A 27,653-nucleotide genomic window follows, 5' to 3' on the forward strand; every position below is an offset into this window, starting at 1 on the left:
GAATGACCCTTCCAAACAAATTAAATCCTTCTCATGTTTCCAGTGTCCTTTCAGAGCCGCATGTACAGACCGAGAACCGGAGTTTGCCAGCCCTTATTGGCCTAGAAAAAAGGGGTCGCCATGAGCCGGTGCTGACTGGTGGCAGTGAGCCAAGTTTGGGTTTTCTGCCCTTCCTCAGGATAGCTGTGTGTCACACGGGGTCTGTAAGAATCAACATGGATTCAACAGCAAACTTCAACGGGGCAGCATAATGACCGGCTGCTAACCAAAAGGTCACCGGTTCGAACCCACCCAGCAGCACGAGAGTGAGCAAGGGCTGAAAATGTACTCCAAGAGAGATGAATGCCAAACCCACCGCCACCGAGTGGATCCCGACTCAGGGTGACCTGATGTTTCCCGAGGCTCTGAAGCCACGGGAGAACACAGCCTCACTATTTGGCTTCCTCTGGGGTTCCAAACCCAAACCTGCTGCTGTCGAGGCCATGCTGACGCACAGCGAGTTCTGGTGGGGTTCTGAGACTGTAATTGCTGATAGGAGTAGAGAACCCAGTCTTTCTCCCAAGGAGCTGCGGGTGGTTTCAAACTGCCGACCCAGAGGATCGCAGCTCAATGTGTAACCACTACACCACCCAGGCTCCAATCTTGAGGTTCACAGTCGCAACATTTACCCGAAAGCCCCCCACCCACACCCCCCATTGCTCCCTAGGGGGTAGTTTGGCTCTTTAACACAGGGTCATGTCAAACATGGGTTCATGGTCAACAAGGGGTGCCTCTGTTGACCTGCCAGGAATCGGGGTTGGGGGAGCTCCGACTGTGGAGGATGGAGGGCTGGCAGGACAGGCAGGTCAGGCTGCGTGTAGAAGGGACAAGCCTGGTCCACCGGCTGTCCCCATCAGGCCGGTGACCTGAAACCTACTAGGGCCACTGAGCGGGTGGAAGGGTGGCCTGTCTTCTTCGGGGATATTTACCTCCCAGGCAGAGGCGGCTGGGAATTTCCCAGCCCACACACATTCCTGAGTGTCCTGTCAGCAGAGGCACAGCCCAGGAGCGGAGGTGGTGGGCCTGCCTCTTTCCCTCCTTCCCTTCCTCCCTCCCTCCCGCGGGGCACCTAGAGGTTCCCTGGAAGCCCCGTCCAGCCTATGCCAGCCCAGCTCCCCAAATGGAAAGCCCTGCATACCAGCCCTCATGGGGAGGGGAGACCCTTGGGCAGCCAGCTGGGAGGGGAGGGGGGACCCTTTGTCCAATGGGGGCCTGAATCCTCTCCCACAACTTACTCAGGACACACAGGGAGAAGGGCCTCTGAAGACCCCGCTGCCCCTCCCCAAGGAAGAAAACCTCCCCCGCAAGCAGAGAGCGTTCCGTGGAGTCTGGATTTTCTCAGATATATATTCCTTTCCCACTTTATTTGCTCACGTCTGTCACGCATTTAAAATGTCACAGGGACCAAAATAGAGCGGCTTTCTGGTGGCACTCCTGACAGGCACACACAGGATACAAAACTCAGGGCTCTGGTTTCTTGTCCGGCACACAAGGAAGTTGTCAAGTATTCTTTATGTACAAAGAAAGAACTATGCTATCTTGGGGAGGGGGGGGTCCTTTTTTTTTTTTTTAAAGAAAAAAGACAAGGTAGGTTTCCTAGGAATGGGGACACGGAGCAGGTGGGCCCCTGTCTCAAGGCCCCATTTCCCTGGGGCCCCCTGGTTTCCTGCCACCAGCTCCCCACCCCCACCATGCTAGTGGGCCAGTGTTGGGTGGGGCAAGACCAGGGGCAGTGAGTTCGAGACCCACTTTGGCCTGGAAGAAGGGTGGGGAGGCACGGAGACAGTGTGGAGGCAAGTGGCAGCAGGCTCCATGCTTCGCCCTCCGACGGCCTGCACCTGCCTTGGGGGTGGGATCTGGCACCCCACCCACAGTGGTCCGTGGACCATCCCCATCCCCAAGGGCTGGTTTGACCACAAGGGCTAGAAATCCTTTCTCCACAGGGCTGCCTGTTCACTCCAGAGTGGTCCTAAGGGGTTCATAGCAAAGTCCTGATGCCACAGGCAGCCCCCACCCCAGATGGCCACAGCCCAAACTCAGATGTTCTCTGCCCTCCAACAAGGGGGTGTCTGTCATAAGAAGAGGCCTTACATGGGGGACTCTTCCCAAGACAGCAAGTGGCCCAGTGGAAGCCTGGCCTGCCTGGGGACTGGTCCTGGGAGGGGGTAAGGGCAGCGGGGCTGGTGGTCCCAGCTACTTCGGAAGCCCAGCACTGCAGGAGCCACCAAGAGCCAGAGCTGACTAGCAACCCCAGGAAGGTCTGTGGCAGATGATGCCCGGGGAGGGAAAGCTTTTGTGTGTGACTAAGGCACAGAAGAAACGGGCAGGGACCAGATGGGGCAGGTCAGCGGTGCTCCGTGGGTGGGGGCTACCCCACTCTCTGCAGCAGGCCAGACCCCTCCCATCCGGGGCCTGGACTCCTTTGAGGGCTGGCTTGAGATGCAAGAACCTTTCCTCTGAAATGGGGAGAACCGGGGGCTGGGAAGAGGGGTCCCCCAGGAGGGGGCCGAGGAGTTGCTGGCTGGCTGCAGCAGGGCAGAAGGAAGAGACAGCCGGGCAGAAGGCCTCTCTCTGAGAGGTCCTGTCCAGATAAGAGGGGCCTGAGGCAGACCATGGCTCTCAGGGTCTGGCTCTGGCCCTTGCAGCATGGGGTTGAGGGGTGACCCCAAAGAGCCTGTGCCCTGCCCTTCCTGCCCTGGTGATCTGGGTGAGCACTGGGCCGGGAGGGAAGGGAGTAGTCGGGGAGAGCTGGGTCAAGCATTGCACAGTGAGGGAGGGAGGGAGGGGGGTGGGGTGTGTGTGTGCATGTGTGTGTGTGTGTGCGTGCGTGTGTGTGTGTGTGTGTAGCTGCTGGGGGCAGGGCAGGGGGAGGCTGGGGCCTCAGACTTCAGTGTAAGAGTTTCTGAGGGAGGGAGTAATCTGGAGGTAGGGCCTGGAAGTCCACATCCGCTAGTCCATGAAGCATCTGGAAGCATCTGGGCCTGGGTGTGGCTGGTCCTACGAGTGCCCCACAGGACGAGGGTGCTTGTGGTGGGGTGGGGCGGGGTGGGAGGGTCCCCACCGGGAGGGTTCCCACCCCTCACCCTGGGGGCCTGCACCCTGGAACAGGAGTGGCCCAGGGAGGTTTTCCTAGAGGTGCCCTCTGAGCAGCTGGCAGCTCCTCTGGAAGTGATATGTCTGGTCCAAGACATGACAGGGCCGGCCCGGCTCGGCCTGGATGTGAGGCTGGCAGGGGGCCCGCCCTGGGCGGTGGAGCCGCTGTGCCAGGCTGCCCGCCCTTGCCTAGAACTCATCGTCTGAGCTGAGTAGCAGCGTCTTCTCATTGTCCCGCGCGGCGCCGAGGCTGTGGGAGCGCGCAAGCCCGTGGGCGCCGCCGCGCCAGGTGGGGCCGGGTTCCAGCGTGGACTGTTGTGTGTACTGCTGGTAGGCAGGAGAGAAGTTGTGGATGGCGTCCTGCACAATGTCGTGGGGGCTCATGGTCTCCTTCAGGCTGCTGGAGATGCTCTTCATGGGAGCGCAGCGGCCTGTGGGAGGGAGGCGGGGTCGGCTGAGCCGGGGCCACCTTCCACTCTCTGGAGGGTCATTCCACCTGGGGGACAGGGAAGTGGCCAGAAAGGCCTCCTTTGGCTGGCTGAGGGGTGGGGCCCACAATGAGGGGCAGCAAGGAGTCCCAAAGGGAGGCAAAGGGGAGGGGGCTTCTCAACTCCGATGATGGCAGCAGGCTCAAGGGTCCTGGGTAGATACTGGCGGGTGCCAGGGGGCCTATGCCCTGAGCTCTGGGACCCCTAAGCCAGGCCCAGACAGTGGCCTGGCAGTGTCCTGGGGACAGATGAGCCCAGCACCCTCAGGTGCCCGACTGTGAGTCTGGTCCCTGGGGGGCCCGTAGATAAGGTCCCACTCGAACAGGACAAGGCTTGGGGGCTCAGCACCTCAGCAGAGAGGACACTGAGCAGTCTGAGGGGCAGGAGCTTCATTCCCCAGGCTTATGCGTCCCCATGCCCTCGTGGACGAGTCCCCCTCACTCCCCAGGCTCCGAGGGCAGTGATAACCCCAGCACAAAGCCCAGTGGAACCCAGGGCTTCTGCTGGAATGTGACTCGCTCTTCCAGGTCACTGCCGAGCAGGGCATTGGGGCCTGTGAGCCCCCGGGACGGGGCGCAAAGCCTCCTGGGAGAATGGTATCGCCGTGAGGAGGTGGTGCTGGGGGAGAAGACAGGGGACACAGACGAGGAGCAGGAGCAGGGGCATGCTGTTGACGGCAGGGAACCAGGGCTGGCGTGCAGGATAGACGTGCAGACCAAGGGTAGACCTACCGTAAGGGCCGTACGTTGGCACTGCCCGCAGCCAAAATAAGCAGGGGGTGGGGGGTGGGGAGGGGAGGTGGGGAGAGAAGCCAGAGAAACAGAGAAGAGAGAACTGAGTGAGCGACACCCGCCTAGCCCACCGGGCCAGCATGCCAGACACTCTGCCCCCCACCCCACCCCACCTCAGGCCTAGGGATGGCTCCCAGGGTCATCCTTTTTAGGGTGTGGAGAGAGAACAGAGCGAACTGAGGGAACCCCCTCCCAAACGGATGACTCAAGTCCAGACAGTGCCCAAGACTGACTGGGTATCGGCGGGGGCAGGCGAGGCAAGGGGCAGCTTTAGCTCCCCTGGTGGCTGGGCTGGGGCCTGGAGCTGTACTTCGCCCCATGCTGGGGGTGGGTGGTGGTAGTGGTGTGTGTGTGTGTTGCTGAATGGTTTCCTAAGGACACAGGCTCTGCTAGGGCTACATGTAGCGGACACTGTCCTCAACCCTGTGGAAGTGTCCGCTGGCCCCTCTAATGGGCCGTAGCGAGCCCCAGCCAGCATAGTGCCTGGCACCGTCAAGAACTGAAAAGTGACCAACCTCCAGCTGGCACCCCCTACAGCCCTGGCAGCACAGTGGCTACGAGCCGGGCTGCTCACTGCAAGGTCAGCAGTTCAAAACCCACCGCTCTGTGGAGAAGGATGGGCCTTTCCATCCCACAGGAGCCGTTCCACCCTGTCCTGGCTAACCAGGGGAGGGCCAGGACTGGCCGTCTGAGCCACTGACCATGCATCTACACAATGCAAGCCCAGTCTCAGGCCACTGGCGGCTGCTCCTGAGGGGATGGAGGGGCCAGCCCAGGCACCTCTCTCTAGTTTCTCACTGGGCAGCTACATAATGACCAGGAGGCACTCGGTAGCCACCAGCCCAGTCCTCCTGCTGCCCGCTCCTCCCGAACTGCACAGGCGATCCCCCAGAATCCCCTAGGGAATTGTCAACCCAAACCCACCCAGAGCTAACCAGCGAGTGCCATCAGCACTGAGGTTGGGAGCCCCAAGACATGCTAACATAATCTAGGGTGGGGCAGCAGAGTCCCCCCCCCAGGCCTGGTCTTCAAACACTGGGCGACGTGCGTGAGGCGGGAAAGGAGGGCAGTTAAAAGTGCTCCTGTCTGAGTATGTTTCTAGAAATAACCCACTTTTAAAGATGAGGAGACTGAAAGTCATAGAGTGGCCATCAACACCCTGTCTATTCCCCCACGGTTCCTGCCCCACTGTCTCCAGTGGGCTCCAGCACAGGACAGCCACGAATCATGAGACACGGCCAGGCTCAGCATCCGAGGTGCTGGCAGAGGGGACAGGAGGGGCTCTGACACAAACTGGGGCCGTGGGCTGCAGGACAGGACCCTCCTGGCCCCGCCACCCCTGCCACGTGGCCAGGAGGGAGCAACCGTGTCATTGGTCCATTTCCTGTGAGTGCAGGAGGAGAGTCCTCCCATCCCGGGAGGCAGGATGACCTGGGGCAGGGCCATGGGGCCACAGGGCCCCTGGTCCGTACCTTGCGCGTCCAGCCGCTTGTCCGCGTAGACCTTGTAGGTGAAGGCGTGCCGCAGTGCCAGCGCCGCAAAGAACATCTCCACACAGATGATGAAGTCCTGGTAACCCGCGGCCACGGTGCCCTCACCCACCGACACGCGGGCCGAGTGGATCTTGGGGATGGCCCCGCATTTCTCCAGGATGGCCAGGAGCATACCTGGTGGGGAGGTGGGGGTGGACGGATGTGGGCGTCTGACTCCAGGCTGGACCCCTTACCAGGCCACCTTCCTCTGTGCAGCCCCCCAGTGAGGGCAGCGTGGGGTCTATGCTGTGGCAAAGCCAGGCCTCCAGGAGACCCCAGAAACCCAGACCCAGTTTGGGTGGGGGGCGGCTGGGAGGGGGCTCACCTTGCCAGAAGGAGAGAAAGATGACGGACTTGACCATGAAGAATTTGAGCACAGGGCTGTATGGGCTGAGCAGCTCCCGGGTGGCAAAGTAGAAGAGGAAGAGGGCGTAGAGGGCCAGGCTGACGGAGATGTTGTAGATGATGGTCACGTAGAGGTAGCCACTGAAGACACTGCGGGAGTGGGGGGGGGAGCTCTGCTTGGTGGGGGGACGGGGCTACCCGCCTCCTCCCTGCCACACACCCACTTTCTGTCACACTCAGTCTTGCTCTGCAAGCAACCAAGGTGGGGCAGGGGCCCTGACCCGCTGCTCAAGGACGGGCCTAGCTGCTGCCCCCAGCTGATGCCCGGGCTCCTGGGGGGACAGGGGAGGGTGCCTGCTGGGGAGTGGGGGCTCCTGGGGGTTGTGCTGGGTGGGGCTCATGTTGGGAGGGCAGGGGGTCTCAGTGAGGTGAGGCTCATGTGGGGAAGGGGCTCCGGAGGGTCTTGCTCTTGGTGGGGGTGGGGCTCATGTTGGGAAGGAGCGGGTCCTGGTAGGGGACAGGGAAGCGTTCCTGATGTTCCGGGAAGGTGCCATGGAAGTTAGCACAGTGCTGGAGGCCTAGGATGGGGACACATGCAACCACCCAGGAAGAAGACACCAACCAAGACAGTGACATCGTGCTTGGCTCTGCTTCCCCCGCCCCTCCCCTCGTGAGCAGCAGCTCTGTCCCCTCTCTGAGGCTTAGGCCCCTCACCTGCCCTGCACGGATGCTGGCTGGCATCCAGAAGTGTGGGGAGGGTGTGACTGAAGGTCCCCCTCTCCAAACAGGTGTGTGCAAACCACTGTCAGGGAGTGCTGGGACTCAGCCAGGCCCACCCACTGTCCCTTCCTGGCCCAGCCAGACTGTGCAGGACCTGAGGACCTCTGGGCTTGTGCAGGGAGGTGAGGGAGGGGCCAGGGCCATTTCTGCCTCCACTCACAGGAAGTCATGGTGGTGTGGGGCCAGTCGCAGCACCCTCCCCTGAGCAAAGGTCACCCCCACCCCACCCCCACCCCCTCCTTCTCCCAGACCGGTGCGTCCCACTGCTTACTCAAAGTCACCGTCCCGGTACTTGCCGAAAGCCTGCAGGCCCACAGTGCTGACGGCCATGAGTGGCTTTACCACACAGAACTGCAGCGTGGCCTGTTGGGGGAGGGGGCCGTCAGGACAGAAATGCCAGCCCGCCTGAGGCCAGCCGGGGCCTGGGCAGCGAGGCAGGGTGAGTGAGGCACAGGCTGATCATTAGAAGATTCCTGGGCAGAAAAGGGCCAGGAACGCCCCCTACACACACACCCAGGAACCCCCTAAACACACACACACACACACACACACACACACACCCCACCCCCTGACAGGGAGTGGTCTGAACCAAGGCTGGTGGGGACAGTGCAGGGTGCTCTGGTTGCCGGGTAGGACCAGCTCGAGATTGAAAGGACGGCACCGGTCACAGGGCACAGGTGGGCCTTAGCCTCTCTCCCTCCTTGCCATTTAGGGCTCAGCAATGGGGTCCGGCCAGGCATGGAGCTGGCCCAGTGGGGCGTGCACTGGGGAGAGGGAGGTGGTGCCCGTGGACACCTGTGCTTGGAGTTCCAATTCCAGGTCACCAGCCAGAGTGCCCGTGGTCACCGCTAACCTCTGAGCAGTGGTTCCCTGGTGTGGTGGCCGTGGCGAACACAGTGGCACAGGGTACTTGCTGTGGGAACCAAAGGTGACAGCATAGTGGGTCGTCTTGGGGGCCTCTCACGTCAGCCCGGTCCATAAAGACCTCACTGAGCCCCGCTTTCAGGAAACTCTAAAGCGACCACCTGAATTGTCCTCTCGGAAGTGAAGAAGCTAGGAGAGTGTGACTTGAGAGGAGACGGGGACCCTAAGGCCGGGAAGGAAGCCTGTGGACCCCCATCCCAGCAGCAGTGGGGTCAGACCTGCTACCCGATGGGAGCAAAGAAGGGGAGCGAGGCATTCGCACCGCGGTGCCGGATAGAATATTGAAGGACCACGGACCGCTAGCAGGGCACCCGGATCTGCTGGGAGAGGAGCGCCAGGGGCTCCTCCTTAGAGGAGAGGCTGGCGGGACTTCGTCTCCCATACTTCGGACATGTTGGGAGACGGTCCCTGGAGAGGGAGGGGCTGTGAAAAAGAGGAAGGCTCTCCAGGAGATGGACGGCCACGGTGGTTGCACCCATGGGCTCGGGCTTGGGAACCATTGTGAGGCTGGCGCAGGACCGGGCGGTGTTTCGTTCTGGGCCTCTGGGCCGCGGCCGACGCATGGGCACCTCACAACCACACAGATGGGAAGACTGCGGTTGAGAAGAATGAGTGGCTGCAGCCGCCTCTGTCCCCATCAGCAGGTTCCCCGATTCAGGGCTTTGGTTAAGGAGGGCAGGGGGTGGAGTGGGATGGGGACAGCGGGGAGGTCACCCGGAAAGCTACCAGGTCCAGGAGCTCAAGCGGGTGGGTCTAACCCAGGCTGGGCTCGCAGACCTGGGAGAGGCTATTCCTGTGTCTCAGGCTGTGCTCGGGAAAGGCAGAACTTGACTGCAGTTACCTGCCCCCCAAGGAGCAGCAGCAGTGCCCCCTGGACCCATAGAGCTGGGGGCAGTTTAGACTCCCACCGAGGCAACATGAGCGAGCTAGCGGTTGTGCCCGGTTTAGCCATGGCACCAGGCAGTGAGTCACACCCAGGACAGGAAGCTGGGTCAACAATGGCTGAGGGCCCCACCTTGTACGCAGACTTTAACCCTGGCCCTGTGGTTCCAGAGAGGAGACTCGGAGAGTGCCCACACAGTGGAGGAAGGGCTGCGAGGAGAGCAGGAGGCTTGGGTTGTTGTTGGGGAGTTGGGGGCTAGCCCCGAGGAGTTGTAGGCTTTCTGCCCCCTCCCAATAGGCCCCAAGGAGACTTGCAGAGGCTGAGGTCATGCCGGCTGGGTGTGGCCCCTGAACCTGATAGGGTGGCTGTGCATGCCCATGCCGGCCGCTGCACTTCATGCTTCCCATGCAGGACGCGCCCTTCCCCCCCCCCCCAACTGCTTTGAGGATCTCCCAGGAGCTGAGCCCTGTGGGCCCAGCCCACAGAGGAGGACACAGTTCATAGCTCAGGACACCATGAACTGGGCTGTGTCCTCCACAAGTATGTGTCCACTTGGTTAAGCCCGGATGCCTGATGGTCTGGCAGTTCTGTGAACATGTAGCTATTATACTAGCCTCTCCACCCCCACTCCCCAGTCTAATCATCCTCCATTGTGATGGGCTGTAAATCCTGACTTCTGTGGGTTAGTGAGTTCGGCCAGAGTCCTCCTTAGAAGTACGGGTGGTGAGACTTTGTCTTGCACACTTTGGACACGCTGTCAGAAGAGACCAGTCCCCGGAGATGGACAGGTCAAGCTTGGTAAAGTAAAGGGGCAGAGAAAAAGAGGAAGGCCCTTGAAGAGATAGAGGGACACGGTGGCGGCCACAAGGGGCTCAGGCACAGGAACAGCTGTGAGGCTGGGCAGCACGGGGCGCTGTGGGTCGGAACCGACTCAATGGTACCTCACAGCCACACTGTGTTCAGGAGGCAGACTCGGGGGGTGGGGGGAGGCAGCTCCCCTGGTCTGACATGGGCAGAGTTTTTCTACAAGAGCTTATTGGAGAGAGAAGAGACGGGGGGGGGGGGGGTGACCTGACACCCACCAAGAGAGAAGACCCAGGAGGGACCAGAATACATTCTTGGAACCCTGTTTCCCTGCGATGGGAGCCCCCAGGCCCAGGGAGATGAGGCGGAGACAAGTGCAGGTCTTCAAGGAACCGGGGGTCCCCAGGCAAAGGGAAACAGGACCCTCTCCAATGCAAATGGAGGGGGGCTGTCCCAGAGCCGGTGATCAGAGTCCGACTCCCAGCCTCTTCCAGTGTGAGAACCAGCGGCCAGTCTCATTGCCATCTGGTCAGTTCTGACTCACAGGGATCCTATAGGGCAGGGTCGGACTGCCCCTGGAATTTCTGAGGCTGTAACTCTTTATGGGAACACAAAGCCTCATCTTTCTCCCGTGAAGCTGGCTGGTGGTTTTGAACTGATGACCTTGTGGTCATCAGCTCAGCGAGTAACCATGACACCACCAGAGCTTCCGCCCATTGTGAGAGAATGGACTTCTCTTAGCTGTCTGTCCACTGTGGTGTTTCTGGCCGAACAGCAATGGGTCACTGACACAGAGAGGCTGAGTGGTTCAGAGGCTGAGCTCAGTCGGTCACATGCTTACTGGTGGCGCCGCCTGCCTCCACCCAGGTTGCTCGGGGCCACAGGTGCGGGAGCTGGAAACCGAGGGCCTGTCTGTCAAGTGCACAGGCTTGTTTTGTCATGTGTCTTTAATGCAGAAGCCTCCCCACCCCCGCTCTGCAGCCACAGTTGATGGGAAGTTTCTAGAATGCCCACGCACTCCCTGATTCGCTCACACACTGAGGCCTGGGCAAATGAGCAAGCGTCTGAACTAGTTCTTCCTGCCCAGGGCTGCATCGGACCCTCCCTGGCCACCGTGGCCCCAGCAGACTGCGGTCCCCAGGGACAGACCTGGCCCTGGCTGTGGCGGAGCTGCTGGGGGTGCCCACCTGCTTGCAGAAGCGCAGGAACCCAATGGAGTAGGTCTTCCCCCAGAGACAGCAAGTGCCGTACATGCAGCTGGACCTGGAGAAACACAGGGGGCGACAGGTGGTGAGAGGCAAGCCGGTGCCCACGGTAGGTGGACAGAGGGAAGGCTATCCCCCGTGTACCCCCGGGTCTGGACTGTCCAGCCTGAGCCCAGGGCCGGTCCAGGGAGAGGCCCAAGGGAGCCTCGGCACCCACTGGGGCAAGAAGCTGGGCTGCAGAGGGATTGGCTGTAGGGAGACTGCAGGTGGGAGACAGAAGAGGGACCCAGGAAAGGCCTGAGTGAAGAGGGAGAGCGACAGGGAGGAAGGAGGAGCCAGAGAGGGACCCCCTCCCGCCAACCCAGGGTCCAAGCGAGCGGTCTGGCACTCGTCCAGGTGAGGCGTGCAAGCCAGGGGCCTGGCCGGGCCGGAACAGGCACATACTCACTCAATGGGCTTCCCTCGGATCTCAGACATAATGGAACTCTCTCCTCCCAGGTACTCGTAGCACAGGCTCAGGAAGTTATAGATGACCAGCGCTGCGGGGAGAGGGGCCAGCAGAGGTCACGCCCATCCCCTGGGATCTGCCCAGCAGAAGCCCCACCACCCCCAGACTCCAGTCACAAGGGACAGGGTCATCCATCCACTAGTGTGCGTGCCGCGCTCACCCCCCGGAAAAAAGCCAGTGAGATGGCCACAAACCCAGGACTGTGTGGAGGTCAGAGGGTGGGGTTGGGTGGACACAGGCTTCAGGGTGCTGGCCGCTGGCAGGTTCTTGCGATGGTTGAATGGGTATAGGCTTTATCACTATGTACTAAGCCCACATGGCATTCTTGGCACTATAGGTTGATTCAAAACCAACAAAACCCAAACACCCTCCAGCAGGACCTCTGGAGGAACGTCTGGCGAGAGTGCCTAGCGGCACCTTCATCTGTACGGCCACTCACAAGAGCTGTCTGTCTGCCTGACCATGGGACCCGGGCACCAATCTGTGGTGATGGCCTGGGGGAGCCAGCTTGCCATCATCACCAAAGCCCAGCCAGGGTGCCGGCGTCTGTGCCGTGCTGGAAATACTACATTCCATTGTGCTCCGTGAGTTTCCCAGGGGTTTCTGCAGTCAACACAGGATGCCGGGCCAGGCACCAGACGCCAGCTGATGGGCAGGAAAGAGGGCGGAGCAAGTGGAGGAGGAAGGGGCGCTGAGGGAGAGGACATGTGTCCAGTGAGGAGCAGAGGCCGCTGGGAAGACGTGAGGTCAGCCCAGGGGGCAGCGGGTGCCCACAGGCAGGGGGTGCCTTCTCATCCCACCTGTGTCCAGCATAGAGGCCAGGGAGCTCCCTGAGCTGCTACGGGGAGGGGAAGGGGCTGGCTCGTCTGATCACAGACCGCCCTTCCCACTTTATATCCTACCAGCACTAAGTGCCTCTGAGCAGACTAGCTGACACTTCCACGCTCTGCCCTTGCTGATCCCTGTATACCTGCCAGCCCAGCCCAGCCCCCACCTACTCCAGGGGGCCCAGGACCACCTCATCCACAGAGCCACGCAGCCCTGGCACCGGGGCCCATCTGATCCCCCCTGCCCCTAGAAAGCTCTCAGCAGGCCCCACATGTGTGAACAGGCACAGAGGCTCCTGGCCGTGCACGTTTAGACCCAAGGTGACTTTCACTTTGCAGAAGGGCCACCTATGGGGTGCTTCCTACCACACACAGGTGAGTTGATCTATTAGGGCTCACAGATGCTGCTGCTGGGGGCACCCATGGGAACACTCTGTGAAAATGCCGCCCACAGCATGTAGCCACAGATATGAGGGGAGGGGCACTGGCATGTGGCTCTCCGCCCCGGTTAGCAGAGGGAGTCCAAACCAGGAGTCTCTGCTGGATGGGAGCCTTCAGTGACTGCTTCAGCGAGCTCAGTGGGTGACTGTCACGGCTGTCACCCCGTCCTGCCTCCGGGGCAGCCCTGGTGGCTTTGTGGTTACAAGCTGGGCTGCTAACTGCAAGGTCGGCAGTTCAAAGCCACCAGCCGCTCCTCGGGAGAAAGACGGGGCTTTCTACTTCTTTAAAGAGTTACAGTCTCAGAAACCCATAGGGCGGTTCCACCCTGTCCCCTGGGGTTGCCGTGGATCCGCACGGACTTGAAGGCGGCAAAGAGCGCCTTGGAAGAAAAGGCCTGGAGACGTGCTTCCACGGAGTGCAGCCTAGAAAGACCATCCCACCGCTTGTGAGCAGCCAGCTAAAGGTGTCCCTGGGGCTTCTCTCCATCCAGAGGAAAGAAGAGAGACGAAGGCCAGAAGCATACGGACCCAATGAGTCCAAAGGACTAAGGGAGCACGCAGTCAGACCCCGACCCTGAGACCCAAAGAACTAGATGGTGCCTGGCTTCCACCAGCAACCGCTCAGAAAGGGATCCTATACGGTCCTAGATAGCGTATGTGGCAGTTACATAATCTCCTCTCAACTCTCGAAGGGGTGGAGTTTAGCCTGTCAATTGGGTCCCAGCTGGATGACCTCATTTGGGGGGTACCTTGGAGATAAAGAGCTCACTGGTGGCCAGATACACTTCCTGCTGACAAGACACATGGAGCTAACTTTGGAAAACCCTGAACTTTGGAAAAGATTTTTTTCTCTGCTCAATAAGTAGAGGCTTCCCAGCATCCTTTGCTCCTTTCAAGGGCTAGGGGTCCTCCTGAACATGACGGATGAGGGTGCTGAGATGGAATCATTGCTCTTGCAATACCTCCCGCCAAATGACCTCCTCCTGGCTGGGTCTGGGTAAGACCCTGAGAAGTCACCCAAGTCCCGGTGCAAGGGCTTCCCTGAGTATCATCCCACTGGGAATAAAACGAGCACGCTGAAAAGCAGGAGCAGGGATCTCTCTACCAGTGAGAGCCAGGAGTGGAGCGTCGCCTCTAGACCCCGAGACCCCTGCGAGGTGAAGCCTCTTGATCCAGGGTCAGCTGTGACATCTGAGGAGTGGCAGAAGAGCAGCAATAGCAGCAGTCAGAAGCCAACGCAGGAGCCGGGCCGTGGACTGGCCGGCCCACAGAGCGAGTAGAGCGGAATGCTCTGCGGCAGGAGGCGGGCCTGTGGAGAAGCGCGTCCCCCAAGCACTGAATTGGGGGAGCTGGGCTTGCGGATTCACGGGAGGCAGGGCTGAGTACCTTCAGGTGGAAGTTTGCAGCAGAGGGGCTTTATGAACATCCCTGAGAGGACTTTGTAACACGTCCTGACTGCATCCTGAGCATGTCTCACCTGCACTGTAACTTGTTAACTTCCTTCATGACCATCAGTCAAGTGCCCTGCCTGTGAGTTCTGTGTGGCCACTGCAGGGAATTCCAGAACGCAGTAGCTGAAGCAGAGAAGGCTGTGTGAGACGGAGCACAGCGGGTGACCCTGCGGTGTAGGGGTGTGCCCAACACCGGGGACCAGTTCCTGCAGCTGCTCCAGCAGGCAGTTCCCTCCCTGGCTGGCTCTCGGCTTCCCCATTTTCTGTGGACCCGCCTCTTCCTGCTGCTCACCACCCTGACCTCCCCCTCCCCTGCAGTCTCCTGAGCACCCTTCTCTGACTGGGTTCCCACCACCACCCTTGGCTCTGTCTACCCGCTGCCCTGGGTGGTGCCATCCCTGCTGTGCTGTCCACCTGTGAAGGTGTTGCGCTTTGGGCCAGGCTCTGGGAGGCTAGTCCTTCTGTGTCCTCCCCTCATGTCACACCTGCATCTCTACGAGAGGTGACAGTCTGCAGGCAGAGCGCCCCTTCTCCGCCTGGCCTGGCCCAGTGGTTCCCGGGTGGGAGTGCAGGTTCTGAGTCCTCAGGGCCACCTGGGAGAACTGTTGTAATCGATGCCACCTGTCACATTTGTCATCAAGGGGGACTGTGGTGGTTGCTGAATGTGGTGTCAACTTGAGGGTATGAAGAGTGAAGGGGTGGAATTTAGCTTGATGACCTCATTTGAAGGCACTATGGAAAAAAATAGCTCACTGGAGGCCAGACCCACACACTCTGCTACACATTCTTGTTGACAAGCCACACAAAGCTATGCTGATGGAGCCAGAGTGCTAGAGCTGGTGAAGCCACATGGAGACCCACACCAGTGCTGAGATGCTTCTACCGCCACTGAATTCACAAGGCTTCCCACTCACTGGCCTGTGATCTTCCTGCATTCAATGTCATGGCTCATATCAGACTTATGGACTTCATCTGGACTGGGCTGGGATGTTTTCTCAATATCCAAGTACTTTTTATAGAAAGCTCTTTCTTATACATGAGTCTCCGATGAATTTGTTTCTCTAGTCAACCCGGACAAACACAGGGTGATGCCTCCAGGTAGGTAGGAGGTGAGACTTTGCACCCAGGTGGTGATGGGAAACACCGGGCAGCCCTGGAGGCACCAGGCAGATGTGACTCAGGAAGCACGGATGGTCCAGCTGCCACGGAGGCGCCACAAGGCCAAGCTCCTTCCTGACCACTGCTCCGACCCTACCCCCTCAACTCCTCGGCTCTCCCCTGGCTTCCTCCGGCCTTTCCGCCCAGGAGGCTCACCTCTTGGTAGGATGCCATGAGCTATGGGAGCCAAGTGGGCCACTGACTTCTCTCAGCCTTCTCCTCAGCCAATGGGAACACCACAATCAAGTTGCGGCCCGGGGTGAGCACACACCCATCTGCACTGCCCCACACCCCCAGCACACTTGTGTGTGTGTGCGCGCACACACAAGGGCATGCGTGATCTCCTGGGGGGCCAGGGGAGAAGGTGCAGATCTCCCAGGACAAAGAACAGTGAAGGAGAACAAGGCACGAGCTGCCAACACAAATTTGGCAGCTGGAGGGTGGTGCTGCTGATGGGGCTGGAGCTGGGGTGGGGGTTAGTCAGAACCCTGGGAAATGTTGAAAACCGGAAAAGCAGTTAAACATCTGGCCCCAGGACCTTTGGAAGGGTACTTTCGTGGAAGTTTGGAATAGCTCTGTCCTTGGAGAACCTGGCCTGGCTGCGGGCTGAGAAAGCTTCAAGAAAGCCCAGAGATGAAATAAATCTACATGTAAAAGTGGGAGGCCTCCCGTGTTCTGCACCCAGGTCCCGCTGCCCAGAGAGGAAGTGGGGGCATCCCACTGGGAGGAAGGAGACGCAGAATCAGAGAGTCTTGGCCCGGTGTCGGCCAGCACCTCCAGCACCACATGGAAATGCCAGGGGGGCGCCTGTGCCCGTGTAGTCCAGCTGACGTACCAGAAACAGCCAAGGACAGCAGGCATTTGAGGAGAGCGCTGACCCCAGGCCCAAGCCCAACGCAAATAAACAAAGGAAAGGACCTCAAAGGGGATCGAGACAATGGCGAGAGCAGAAGACAAGGACGGTGATTAATATCCCCAGAGAGCGGGGAGGAGACGGCCTCTGCAGGGCTCCCAAGCCAAGCACAAGAGTATGTCTATATATAGACACACACCACCACCACCACCACCACCTCCACCACCACCACCATCACCACCTCCTCCACCACCTCCATCACCACCACCACCTCCTCCACCACCCAAGGAAAGGCTCCTGACAAGTATTTACATCACGGTAGAAGAAAGAAAACGACTTTAGAAAAGTTCAAAGGCAAACTTTTTTTTTTTTTAATGTGGAACACAGAAAAGAACCAGAAAACTGCAAAGAACATTCTAGGCTCCACCTCAAAGAGTAACATCCATCTAAATGGACTGGGGTGGGGGGAGTGGGAGGGGACATTGCCAAGGCCCAAGGGCAGGAGCATGCAGCTCAGCGTGCCCAGCAGGTAGGTGCCTCTGGGGATGGAGAGCAGCAGGGGGGAAGCAGGGACAGAACCAAGCTCAAGAAGAAAGACCAAGCGAACTGGTCAGACAGGGACAGGTGAGACCCCCCAAGATGATGGCCCTTAGTCATCATTCAGACCTGAAATGAATGCACCCCAGGTTAGCATAATCAACCACTGATGACCAAAAGGGCGGGCTTTCCCAAAGGGCAGCGGGTTCGAAGGGGAGTGGAAACAGGAGACACGGAGGAAATAGGGGACGGACGGTCCCTTGAAGGGACTTAAGTGAATGAGATTGAAAGAAGGGGCAGACCTTGTTGAATGTAAAACTGCGGGTCTGCTCTACAGACTCACCTAAATCACAATTCTTTTTTAAGGCAGGTCATATACACAGGCAAGTAACTGTCAGAAACGAGTAGGTTTGGCCACAGAACTGGGAGGAGAAAAGACCAAGAAAACCTACCGCCAAAGCCAGAGAGGGTTACTGCCAACTTAAGAGTTGGATTCCCAGACAAACACCAAACAGACCCAGTTATCCATCATCTGCCCACCTGTGCATCCATCCAATTAGCCATCCGTCCATCCACCCATCCATCCAATTATCCATCTATCCATCCATATATCCACCCACCCACCCATTTATCCATCCATCCATCCATCCATCCATCCATCCATCCATCCATCCATCCATCCATCCATCCATCACTCCAAAGGTACCAGTATTTCAACACTGAGGCTGGATGCAGCCCTAAAAGTACTACCCAGAAGTCATCTTCAAAATGTAAGCCACAATTAACCCTGGAAGTCTTCTTAGAACCAACCAAGAGTTTAGCTAATAAAGGATCTGAGCCACAGGGACCCTGTAGGACCGGGTTGAGCTATGCAGGGTTTCCGAGACTCTACCTCTTTATGAGCACAGAGAGCCTCATTTTCTCCTGGGGAGCAGCTGGGGGTTCCAAACTGCTGGCCTTGCGGGTAGCAGCCCAGTACACTACCAGCTACACCACCTGGTGGCCCTGCGCGGGAACCGACTCGCTGGCGGTGCGTGTGGTTTGGGAGTAGACACTACCTGCCTTGAGCATCATGCTCCTGGAAGATGTGTTTCAACCAAAAAGAAAAACCATGAAAGGAGGGACGGGGTTGGAGGAACAAGGGAGGCATCGGGATGACAGTGAACGGAAGGGCCAGCACCAGCCTTGGGAGCGGCCGTCCCGAGTGCAGAGAAGAGACGGGCTCCAGGAAGAACACTGCCAGGTAACTGATCCACTCAAGAGCCCTGGGAAGGAGGCTTTCTCTTTACTGAAGCAACTGGGGGGATAAATTAGTGTGGTAATTACATAATCTGCTGTCAATTTGAGTCGTAAGCATGAAGGGGTAAAGTTTAGCCCATCAATCAGGTAGCAGTTTGATGACCTCATTTGGAGGCGCTATGAAGAAAAATAGTTCGCTGGAGGTGGGACACATGCTGACTCCCTGTGAGACATTCCTGCCAACAAGACACATCTGGTGCTACCCGAGAGCCCTGGAGCTGAAGGAGCCATGTGGAGACCCCTGCCAATACTGAGAGGCTTACAACGCCACTGGATCCACAAGACTTCCCACCCACTGGCCTGTGATCTTCCTGCATTCGGCGTCATTGCATGGGTTTCGTGAGTCTGAAGAGGAATTTATACATTGGTATCTGACATATGGGCTAATATCGGACTAATGGACTTGATCTGGACTGGGCTTGGATGTTTTCTCAATATTCAATTGCTCTTGTACAGAAAGCTCTTTCTTAGATCCAGAAGCGTGTTTGCGAAATTGTTTCTCTAGTCCACCCAGACCAACGCAATGAGTGAAGCTGTGGATCTGTGCCATCGTCTCACGGCGACCCCGGGTGACAGAGCAGAATCACCCGGCAGGGTGTGTGGTGCTGTGGGACAGCCCACCACAGAGTCAGTGGTTCAAACCCACCAGCTGCTCCTCGGGGTAGGAGGCCCGTACAGAAACCCTCCCTGTGGGGCCACTCTGAGCCCGAATTGAGTTGTTGGTGGTGGGTGGGCCTGGTGGCCATCCTTGGTCAGGAGCAATCTTTCCTGGTCTGAGCGGCCGGCTGGATTTTGACCACCAAGAGTTCAAACTTGCAGGCTTCTGGTCCCAGCCGCTTGCTTAACCGCTGTGCCACCTGGCTGCTTCTAAATGAACAACAGGCCCAAAGAGCTGAGCAAAGCGGAGGACCAAAGCCAACAGCGTCCAGGGCGGAAATAAAGACAGTCCACAGAGAAGGACGAGTGTGGTCGGGCTCTGTAAGGCTGGGCTTGGACCGGCCCTTACGGAGACATCGAGATGCAGGTACTGAAGAGAGACTTAGAGAAAAGCGTGACAGGACCGCGGTGAGAAGATGAAGAAAGGCGTGTGTGTGTGTGTGTGTGTGTGTGTGTGTGTGTGTGCAAGGTGGGGTGGAGTGTAAAACACAGGCACACCTCGCTGACGCCCGGAGTACTTCCCGTGAGGTAGGATGTGTGCTATGGGAGAGAAAACGTTTGTGTGACTTGGACGCTGTGGGCACCTGTGTCTGTGGGGCGGTGGGCTCCGGGGTGCACAGTGGCTCAGCGTCTGCAGTGTGGGTGCATGGCCTGGCCCGGGCAGTTCCCACAGTGGAGACCTCTCAGGTGAGCATGCGGCTAAGTCCTGCCTGGCTGTCCCCGCCCTCTCTGCTAAGCCAGCTTGTCTGGGAGGACCTGCCCAGGGAGGAGGCAGTATGGGGCTCAGGGAGGTACTGCTGCCCTGTGGGACCACACCAGGCAAGGCACAGAGACCAGGGACTTGGGGTCGGGCGATGGGGCCAGACCCCACCTGCCGGGCAAGTGGCTCTGGGTTAGGCACAGCTGTAAGGCAGAAGTGGGGCTCCAACCCCCAAGATGAAGGGCTGGTGGCAGGTACTCAGACACCTGGGTGCTCTGGCCACAGACTGATGTGCAGTCAGACACTTCCCAAACAGACGCTAAGCAGCACATAGCTCGGTGGTTCTCGGTGCCACCAAGTTACTTCCAACTCACAGTGACCCGATCTGAGGGAAACACTGCCTGGGCCTGCGCCGTCCTCACCCCTGTCCCTACACCTGAGCCTGATGTTGTTTTTCTTGCTGCCCCTCTAGTTTACCAAGCACAACGTCCTTCTCCGGGTTGATGGGGTTGGTGCTGTCTCTCTGGACAGCATGTCCACAGGAATGTAAGACGCATGCCCAAAGCCACACTGCCGACAGTAGCAGTCTCCGTTACCTCCATGCGAGAGACAGAAAAAGGAGGGATCACCAGGGTAAGCGTTTTGTTTTGTTTCCCTAGGTGATTCTGCAAGGAAAACAAAGCCAAGAGAATCGAAAGTGACTGCCTTTGGGCCAGGGACTAGGGAGCGGGGAGAGGCAAGGGCAGTTACATGTCCAGACCTTGGGCATGAATTGTTTTAAGCAAAATAAAAGTTTGGTTCCGTTTAACTTTAATTCAGGGAGCCCCGGGGGCCTAGTGGCTGCATGCTGGGCTGCTAACTGCAAAGTCAGCAGTTCAAAACCACCAGCCGCTCTGAGGGAGAAAGACAGAGCTTTCTATCCTGTAAAGAGTCCACTCTTGGAAGCTCACAGGCACAGTTCTACCCTGGCCTATAGGTTGCTATGAGTCGGCATTGACTTGATGGCAGCGAGTTTAGACTAATTTTAGTGTGTGTGTTGGGGGGGGGTGTTAAATTTTATAGAACCTCCTTCAAAAGAAGCCCACCTCTACGTCGCCTCGTGGTACAGACTGGCAGACTTGGGACAGAAGCTTTTCTGTCCAGGGCACTGCGCTCCCAACTTGCCCTCTTTCCGGGAAGCACCGTTCCCTTCGTTTTGCATTGGAAGGGACACACTGCACACCTGCTCCCCGAGGGCCACCGTCCTGGGCGGCCAGCTGTGTGGCACTGCTAAATAAAGGAACAGCAGGTGACGGCCAGAGACACAGAGTGGAGGGCTAGCGAGGCCACAGCGTCCAGCCCTGGAACAAGGGGCCCCTGACTTGGGCGCACGGAGCTTCCGTGCAGCTGCCCCGCTGTTTGTAAGAGGCTGTTGCTAGGGGAGGCACTCTCTCCTTTGAGGTGCGTGCGGGCTGGGCTGAAGGGCAGGGCAGGCGGGGCCAGAACAAAGGCTTCCCAAGGAGGTCTCGCCTACCATCTGCCAAGGCCATCTGGGAGCAGCACCCCAGGGGGCTCCCCTGGCTGTGTCCTGCGCCCCTGCTTTGCCGCCCAGAGGCCAGCACTCACCCAGGTCCACACGGCTGGGACAGGCCTGCGCAGGAGCGGCTCTCTGCTTCTGGAGGAGCACGGAGAGCAGTGGAGCTCCTGGGTGCCAGGGCGAGGCTGGCAACTGGATGGCCAGGGGTTCTCAGCACCCTGTTCCTCCCTCGGGTGCCCAGGTGTTCCCCACCCCTGCCCTCACCCTTGCCTGAGTGCAGTCAGCTAACTGGGAGGAGGGATGCTTGGGAAGTCCATGAGACCCCACGTGGACAAATGCAGCACATGGACGCACTGCCCCCATGCAGGGTTTCTGAGGCTGTCGGTCTTTATGTGAACAGACAGCCTCATTGGTCTCCTCGGAGCAGCGGATGGGTTTGAACCTTCGACCTTGTGGTTAGTGGTCCAGTGCTTACTTCACAGCACCACCAGGGCTCCGTGCACTATAAACCCACTCACTCACGGCCATCGTAGTGACCCTATAGGACAGGGTAGAACCGCCCCTCTGAGTTTCTGAGACTGTAACTCTTTAGCAGAATAGAAAGCCCCCTGTCTTTTTTTTTTTTCTCACTGGACAGCACATGCACCGGTGTTTAATAAAGTCCCCCAATTCATTCAAACACTCTGGACACCCCCTAGCCCATGCTGGCCCTGCCAGGCTGGGGACGATGGAAATGGCATGGGCCAGAGAACTAGGAGGCCAAGGCAGAGCGGAGTGTCCTGGGACATCCACAGAGACTCAGGGCCGGCCGGGAAAGGTGACCAGGTGGCTGCGGCAGATGGCAGGGCAGGCCGGGCCATAGCCGCTCCTGCTAGGGCCTCCACGTCCCCGCCAAGCCCACAGGCATGCTCTGTGTCCTGGAGTCCTTGGGATTTTCAGGGTCAAAGGGGGACAGGAAGCGAGGCTTCCTGATGTGCAGTACCTGATGTACCCAGGGCCCTGCTTGGCCAGGGAAGAGGAAGGACACCTGCCGGCTGTCAGACCTGTTAGAGTCTCAAGATGGGACAAGCACGTCTGGTCACTTTACATCAAACTGTTGGGGGGAGGGCACAGGAGGGGGCACACCAGCCTGAGGGGTGGGCAGTGGAATATGCGGGAGGAGGGGACACAGAACCAGGAGCCTGAGGGGGCAGCAGAATGGGAGAGGTCACAGACCCCTGAGTGGGGCAGCAGGCTGGGGGGGGTCACGCGCTGAGTGAGGAACGATTCTGGAGACACAGTCAAGAGCACTTCTGTCCCACCCACTGGCCCGTGGCCTGTCTTGGGGACTCGGACCTCTCCCTTGTTGCCTACCCTCTACCCGGAGGAGGGCGCAATTTCCTATCACATCACATTTTTTGTGCGTCCACAGTTTAAAAATATCAAGTGCCCCCCTCGGAAACTCTCAGTATGGACCGCCAGCCTGTGGGACACGACAAGGCTGTCCCCCAGGTTGTCTGCCCCCAAATGCAGGTCAGACCTAAGACACCGCTTGCAATGCGTGGTACGTGATTGGAGCACACGTGGAAGCAAGCTGCCCGGACGTTATGGCCCCGAAGGCATCAGTCGGCCAGAGCAACCAGACTCCGGTTTGTCCGGCCGCAGGTGGGGCTCATGCCCTGCTCACTGAGGACAGTGAACTGCTTTCCCGAAGGAGAGCTCAGAATAAGTCGGCTCAAGAACTAAGGTTGGGCTGCCATCTCGAATCCAGGGTCGCCCATCTGGTCACATGCGTACCCCGAATCCCTCCTCTTGCTATTGCGCGCACACCCCTAGACTGTCCCCCTCCCATTGCTGTACTGTCTATGATACAACTCCCTCCTGTGACATACGTGGTTCCTTGTCATCAGGGGGCTTGCACGCCCCTAAGTATATATAAGCATTGGTTAGAAATATATTCGCTCTCCTCCTCGCTTCTCCCACCTCCACGTGGACCAGCAAAAGGGGCTGAGGTGAGCATGCTACCATGAAACGTGTCTGACTTCTTTGTTTGATCTTCTCTCCTACCTCCCTTATCTTCTATGACTTTACTAAAATCTTTACATATTACCGCCATACAATTGCGCCTACTAACCCCGTGATATTGTCAGAGGCTGGTTACTCCGACACCAGACGGAGTAGTCGCTGGCCCTGCCGAGGGGCCATCACTCTGGCACTGACCCCTCCCAACCGGCCACCGCACAGCACAGCGTCCGTCCACTGTCCCTTGCCCCCTCAGGTTAACACTCCTTTCTGCCCAGAACAAATGCTTGTCCCTCGCGTCCACCTCACCAAGGACGACTCCTTTAAGTCACCGATCCAATGTTCTCGGTTCTCCCAAACCTGGCCCTCTGCCTGGGCACTGACTGGGCATGTGTGCCCCTGGCAGTGGGGCTTTTTCAGTAGCCACAGGCTCCTCGAGGGCAGCGAGGGTTAGGGCTGGCTCCTCTCTGCCACCCCCCAGGCCTAGCACAAGCTAGGCACTTGGCTCACATAAGAAGGGGGACCCTGAGGAGGCCAGCACCCTTCTCTGGCAGGGGGGCCGGAATCCTCAGAATGAAGACTCCAGGAGGTGGAGGCCCAGTCCACTCCCTACCTGCCCCAGGTAGGGAGTGAAACCCAAAGGGACCCTCCCCTGCCAGAGATGCCAGAATGGTGGGATGAGACAGGTGGGGCTGGCAGCCCCAGGTATCTGTGCAGGTGTCTGAGGGCCCGCCCTTCTATGGGGCAACACCAGTTGCCCCTGTGCTGGGCCGGAGATCTTGAAGCGGACTGTGCAGTGAGGGGTGGGTCGTTCAGAGAGAGCAGCCCACCCTCAACCCCGCCTCGTGAGGCCCAGAAGCCCCCAGAGGAGGACGGGCAGGGGGGGCAGGGGCTTCTGGGGGCCGGGGTGCGGTGTGCTCACCTTCGTAGCAGTCACGCACGGTGCCGAAGTAGACATAGTACTGGTCGTTGGTGAAGAAGAGGAGGCTGAGCCAGGAGTCGAAGGCGTAGATGGGCACGATGAAGAGGATGCGCACGATGTAGCGCTGCTCGTTGGGGCAGCTGTAGCAGCGCAGGTGCATGTAGATCTGTGGGCGGGTAGGTTGGGCGGTGGGCACTCAGCAAGGTTGCCCTCCACAACCCCCACCAGGCCTCTCCTCCTGCCCCACAGAAATGCAAAGCAGCTAGCAGGGAGCTAACAAGGGACCAGCAAAGGCTCCTACCCCCACCCCACCCCATCCATTGAGGACAGGGGCATGGGAAGAGGACCCAAGTCTATCCCAGGACATTCCCTCTCTCTCTCCTCCCCACCCAAAGTTCCAGTGAGCCCCCGTGAACACCCACCACCACCCCCATTCCCAATGGAAGGGGAGCCCCTGGATGGGTGCGGTTAAATGTCCATGGCACGCCCCCCCACACACACACATGCCCACCTGCCCTGGGTCAGAAAGATGATGCAGGGAGGGTGAGGAGCTGCAGGAGGTGGGCACCCTAGGGTGGGCCACCCGGCACTGAGCCTCTCAAGAGGCTGTGGGGCTGGGCCATGACTGCAGCCTAATTGACGCCAGGTGGGGCTTCCTTCGGGGTCCCTCTGCGGGTGGGGTGGGTGGGTGTCTTCCTCCCGGCTACCTGGTGGCAGGTGATGAGCAAGGCCGTCCACACGAAGAAGCCGGAGATGGCCTGAGCGGCGGTGCTCATGAGGAAGACCGGCTGCTCCATGGCCGTGGGGCTGCCCTCGGGGACGGCAGAGACGCTGGGCGAGGCTGCTGCAGTAGTGGGTGAGGCTGGGTCCGGGGCCAGCGCGGCCCCCCTCACCGTCATGGTCCCGGCAGCAGGGGGGGCTCCCTGCAGCACCCTTGGAGGACGGACGAGCTAGCCTAGGAGGAGAGCACAGCGTAAGCCCCTCCCCAGGCAGGCCTGGCAAGACTTCTCCAGATCTCTACACCCACTGTGTCTTGAGAGCCCCAGACCCCCGTTCCCCGTTCCCAGGATAAAGAGAACAGACCCCCCAGCAGGTCGCACTTAAGAGTGACACACACACACACACACACACACACACACACACACACACGCCATCCAGACTCATGTAACTCTGGACAAGGGTGTAACTGCCCCTTTGGGTTTCTGAGACATTGAATCTTGACAGGAGCAGGTGGGTTTGAACCGCCGACCTTGTGGTTGGTTAACAGCTCAATGTACAGCCCACTATGTCACCAGGGCTCCTCTGATCTTATAGGTCATCAGAGGAGAGAGATGCAGGCAGGTAGGAGGAGCTTCATTACTACAAGGAAGAAGAGCCAGGAGGAGGGTCAGGTGGCCTTTGGACCCAGGATCCACCAGCTGAGAAGCAACTCAACCAGTGTTTCCCAAAGTGGGTGACAGTGCCCCCCCCCATGGAGCAGGTGATAGACTGATGGTGGTAGGGGGCTGTTTCTGGAAAAGCAGATACCTTTACTCTATGCCGGATTATGGGCTGTAATACAAAGTTGTTCATTGCCAGAGGGGTGCTGAGTAATCACCCCCCCGCCCCCCTTGAAAAGGGGGCCAGGATGCCAAACCCATCTAGGAACCTATGTCCGAGGCCCAGGGGGAGATCAGGACACATAGCGATTCGAAGGGACCCTGGGCCCGCAGATGCTGAAAGGAGACAGAGCCCTTCTCTCTGAGCCCACAGTGAGAGAGCCTAGAATGAACCTGTTTGTGAAAGTAGCCCACTTGGGGGACTTGTGTTCCACAGAACTGACACGCTCCCTGTCTTTAGGCATGTGCGGTCGGGCCAGGCATGGGGCTGGCTTCCCCATTTCTCGATGTCCAGTTGTTACCGCAAAGAGAGTTTGCAATACCACACAGGCCCAAAGCAAACAGAATCACCAAGATTTCCACAAAGGGACAACTCAGTGGGGAAGGAGAGCTGGGTGGGCAGGGCCCAGGAAGGCAATCGGTCTGGCCCAGAGGCTCAGGGGACTTGCATTCCCACCCCAGGCTGCCCAGGGATTGGGGGGGACGCCTTTAGCACCAGCAGGAACAAATAAATGACTTCTGATGGACAGGCGTGAGACTTTCTTCAGAAATCCACACAGGAACCAGGCTGGGCTCACTTTCTGAAGGATCACTTCAGAGTCTGCTCTGGGGAGGACCTGCCCTTCCTGACAACCCTACCCTCAGGGTCCTGGAGTCTCCCAGACTCCGTCCCTGGAGGACCGATGAGAACCGGAAGCGGACCCAGAAAACCAGCTTCCGACAAGCTGATGAGATATAGAGGTGCCTGGAAAACACAGACGGGGTTGTGTGGTGAACCCCCTGGCCCAAGCTGGGGTCCCAAGCTCCACTATCAATTAACTGGGCCCCTAAGGGTCTCTGCTGACTGACCCACAAGACGGCCAAACTCCCAAACCAGCCTGAACCTGAACCCATCTCTGGTCTAACCTAGATCACACAGACGGAAGCCCCCCCCCCCCCCCGGGCCCCCAGGGCCTCTGGTTTCCAAAGCAGGGAAAGCAGCTCCCATGGGGCATCCGCCGCCCCACCAGCACTGGTCAAGTTCTTCCACAGCGAGAGTCCTCCACCTTGAGATTTTCCTATGGAAACAAGCCCTCACATCCCCACCAGCCAAGAGAGGACTCTCCGTTGAAAGCTCCCAGCCAGGGAGACAGCAGATATATAAAGAAAGTCAGAAAGCGGAGAGAGCGTCTATCTGCAGACGGCGAGGGAGGCGGGCTCTGAAGGACAGACCCTCCGACAAGTCTAATAATAACACGCCTGCACGCATCGCTGCGGAACTGAACGCTGCCCAAAATAACTCCGAAAAAGAAGAGATCTGGGTTGTAAATCATCTTCGTCTATCATTCCGAATCCAAGGAATAAACACAGGGGGCTGATGGGGAGGGGGATTGCAGGGTGGGGGGGGGAACAGGAAGCACTCAACCCCACTGCCATTGAGTTGACGCTGACGCACCGCAGCCCTCGAGGACAGGGCAGTGCTGCCCCTGTGAGTTTCTCAGGCTGTGCCTCTACCGGAGTGGAGAGCCCTGTCTTTTCCCCAAGGAGTTGCTGGTTGTTTCCAAGTGTGGACCTCGCAGGTCACTGCCCACCAGGGCCACGGGAAGCTCAGGCGCTTCTCAGCCGATGTCTCCCGCCGAGCGAGGGTGGGAAAGTCGAAGGCAGCCGTGACTTCTGGGAGCAGGATCTGTCACAGGGCAGCCAGCCTCCCTCTGACACTTCCCCGGGGGATCAGACTCCAGGCAAGGCGTCTATTCTGGCTCATGGACTTGGGAAGCCAGGGCAGCGGAAGGCCTGGGGCTCACTTCTGCAGGGCTGTTTGTTCCGTCACACTCCAAGGCCCTTCCAGGAGTGATGCTCAATAGCCGTGCTGTTAGAAACTGAACGGTGGTCCCCAGACAAGCTAAGTTTTGCCTGTAACCCTTTGACCTGTGGATGCAATCTCGTAGAGCCCTTGTGGGTCCTAACCTACTCCTTCCTGAGCCACACTCCCTGCCAGCAAGTCGCGGCTGACTCATGGCGACCCCATCAGACAGGGTAGCGCTGCCCCCGTGGGTTTCCGAGACGGTCACTCTTTATGGGGGTGGAAAACCTCTTCTTTCTCCTGAGGAGCGGCTGGTGGTTTTGAACAGACCCTGTGGTTAGCAGCCCAGTGTGTGGCGTAACCCACTACACCACCAAGGCTCCTTTCTGAGTAGCAGCTTATGCAAAGGAGCAGCTTAGAAACACACACACACGCACACACACACGCACGCGCACACATCTCTAAGCAGCAAAGGAATGCTGGGGCTGAACAAGCATTTACCAGAAACTAGAGAGAACC

At 58.8% G+C, this 27,653-nt stretch overlaps 1 protein-coding gene across 1 annotated transcript in view; it reads right to left on the reverse strand.

The window, feature by feature from the left end:
- Positions 1 to 1,372: 1,372 nt before the first annotated feature.
- Positions 1,373 to 27,653, reverse strand: part of TMEM184B (transmembrane protein 184B) — a 46,394-nt gene continuing 20,113 nt past the window's right edge. The window contains exons 2-9 of the mRNA XM_075553559.1: positions 24,461 to 24,708; positions 23,754 to 23,919; positions 11,333 to 11,423; positions 10,867 to 10,942; positions 7,340 to 7,431; positions 6,269 to 6,438; positions 5,884 to 6,078; positions 1,373 to 3,563 (exon numbers count right to left, since the gene is read on the reverse strand). Coding sequence (XP_075409674.1) covers positions 3,322 to 3,563; positions 5,884 to 6,078; positions 6,269 to 6,438; positions 7,340 to 7,431; positions 10,867 to 10,942; positions 11,333 to 11,423; positions 23,754 to 23,919; positions 24,461 to 24,652 — 1,224 coding nt within the window. The 5' untranslated portion in view covers positions 24,653 to 24,708 and the 3' untranslated portion in view covers positions 1,373 to 3,321. The remainder of the gene's footprint in view (positions 3,564 to 5,883; positions 6,079 to 6,268; positions 6,439 to 7,339; positions 7,432 to 10,866; positions 10,943 to 11,332; positions 11,424 to 23,753; positions 23,920 to 24,460; positions 24,709 to 27,653) is intronic.

This window comes from Tenrec ecaudatus, chromosome 6 (assembly GCF_050624435.1).
Source record: "Tenrec ecaudatus isolate mTenEca1 chromosome 6, mTenEca1.hap1, whole genome shotgun sequence".
NCBI lineage: Eukaryota > Metazoa > Chordata > Mammalia > Afrosoricida > Tenrecidae > Tenrec > Tenrec ecaudatus.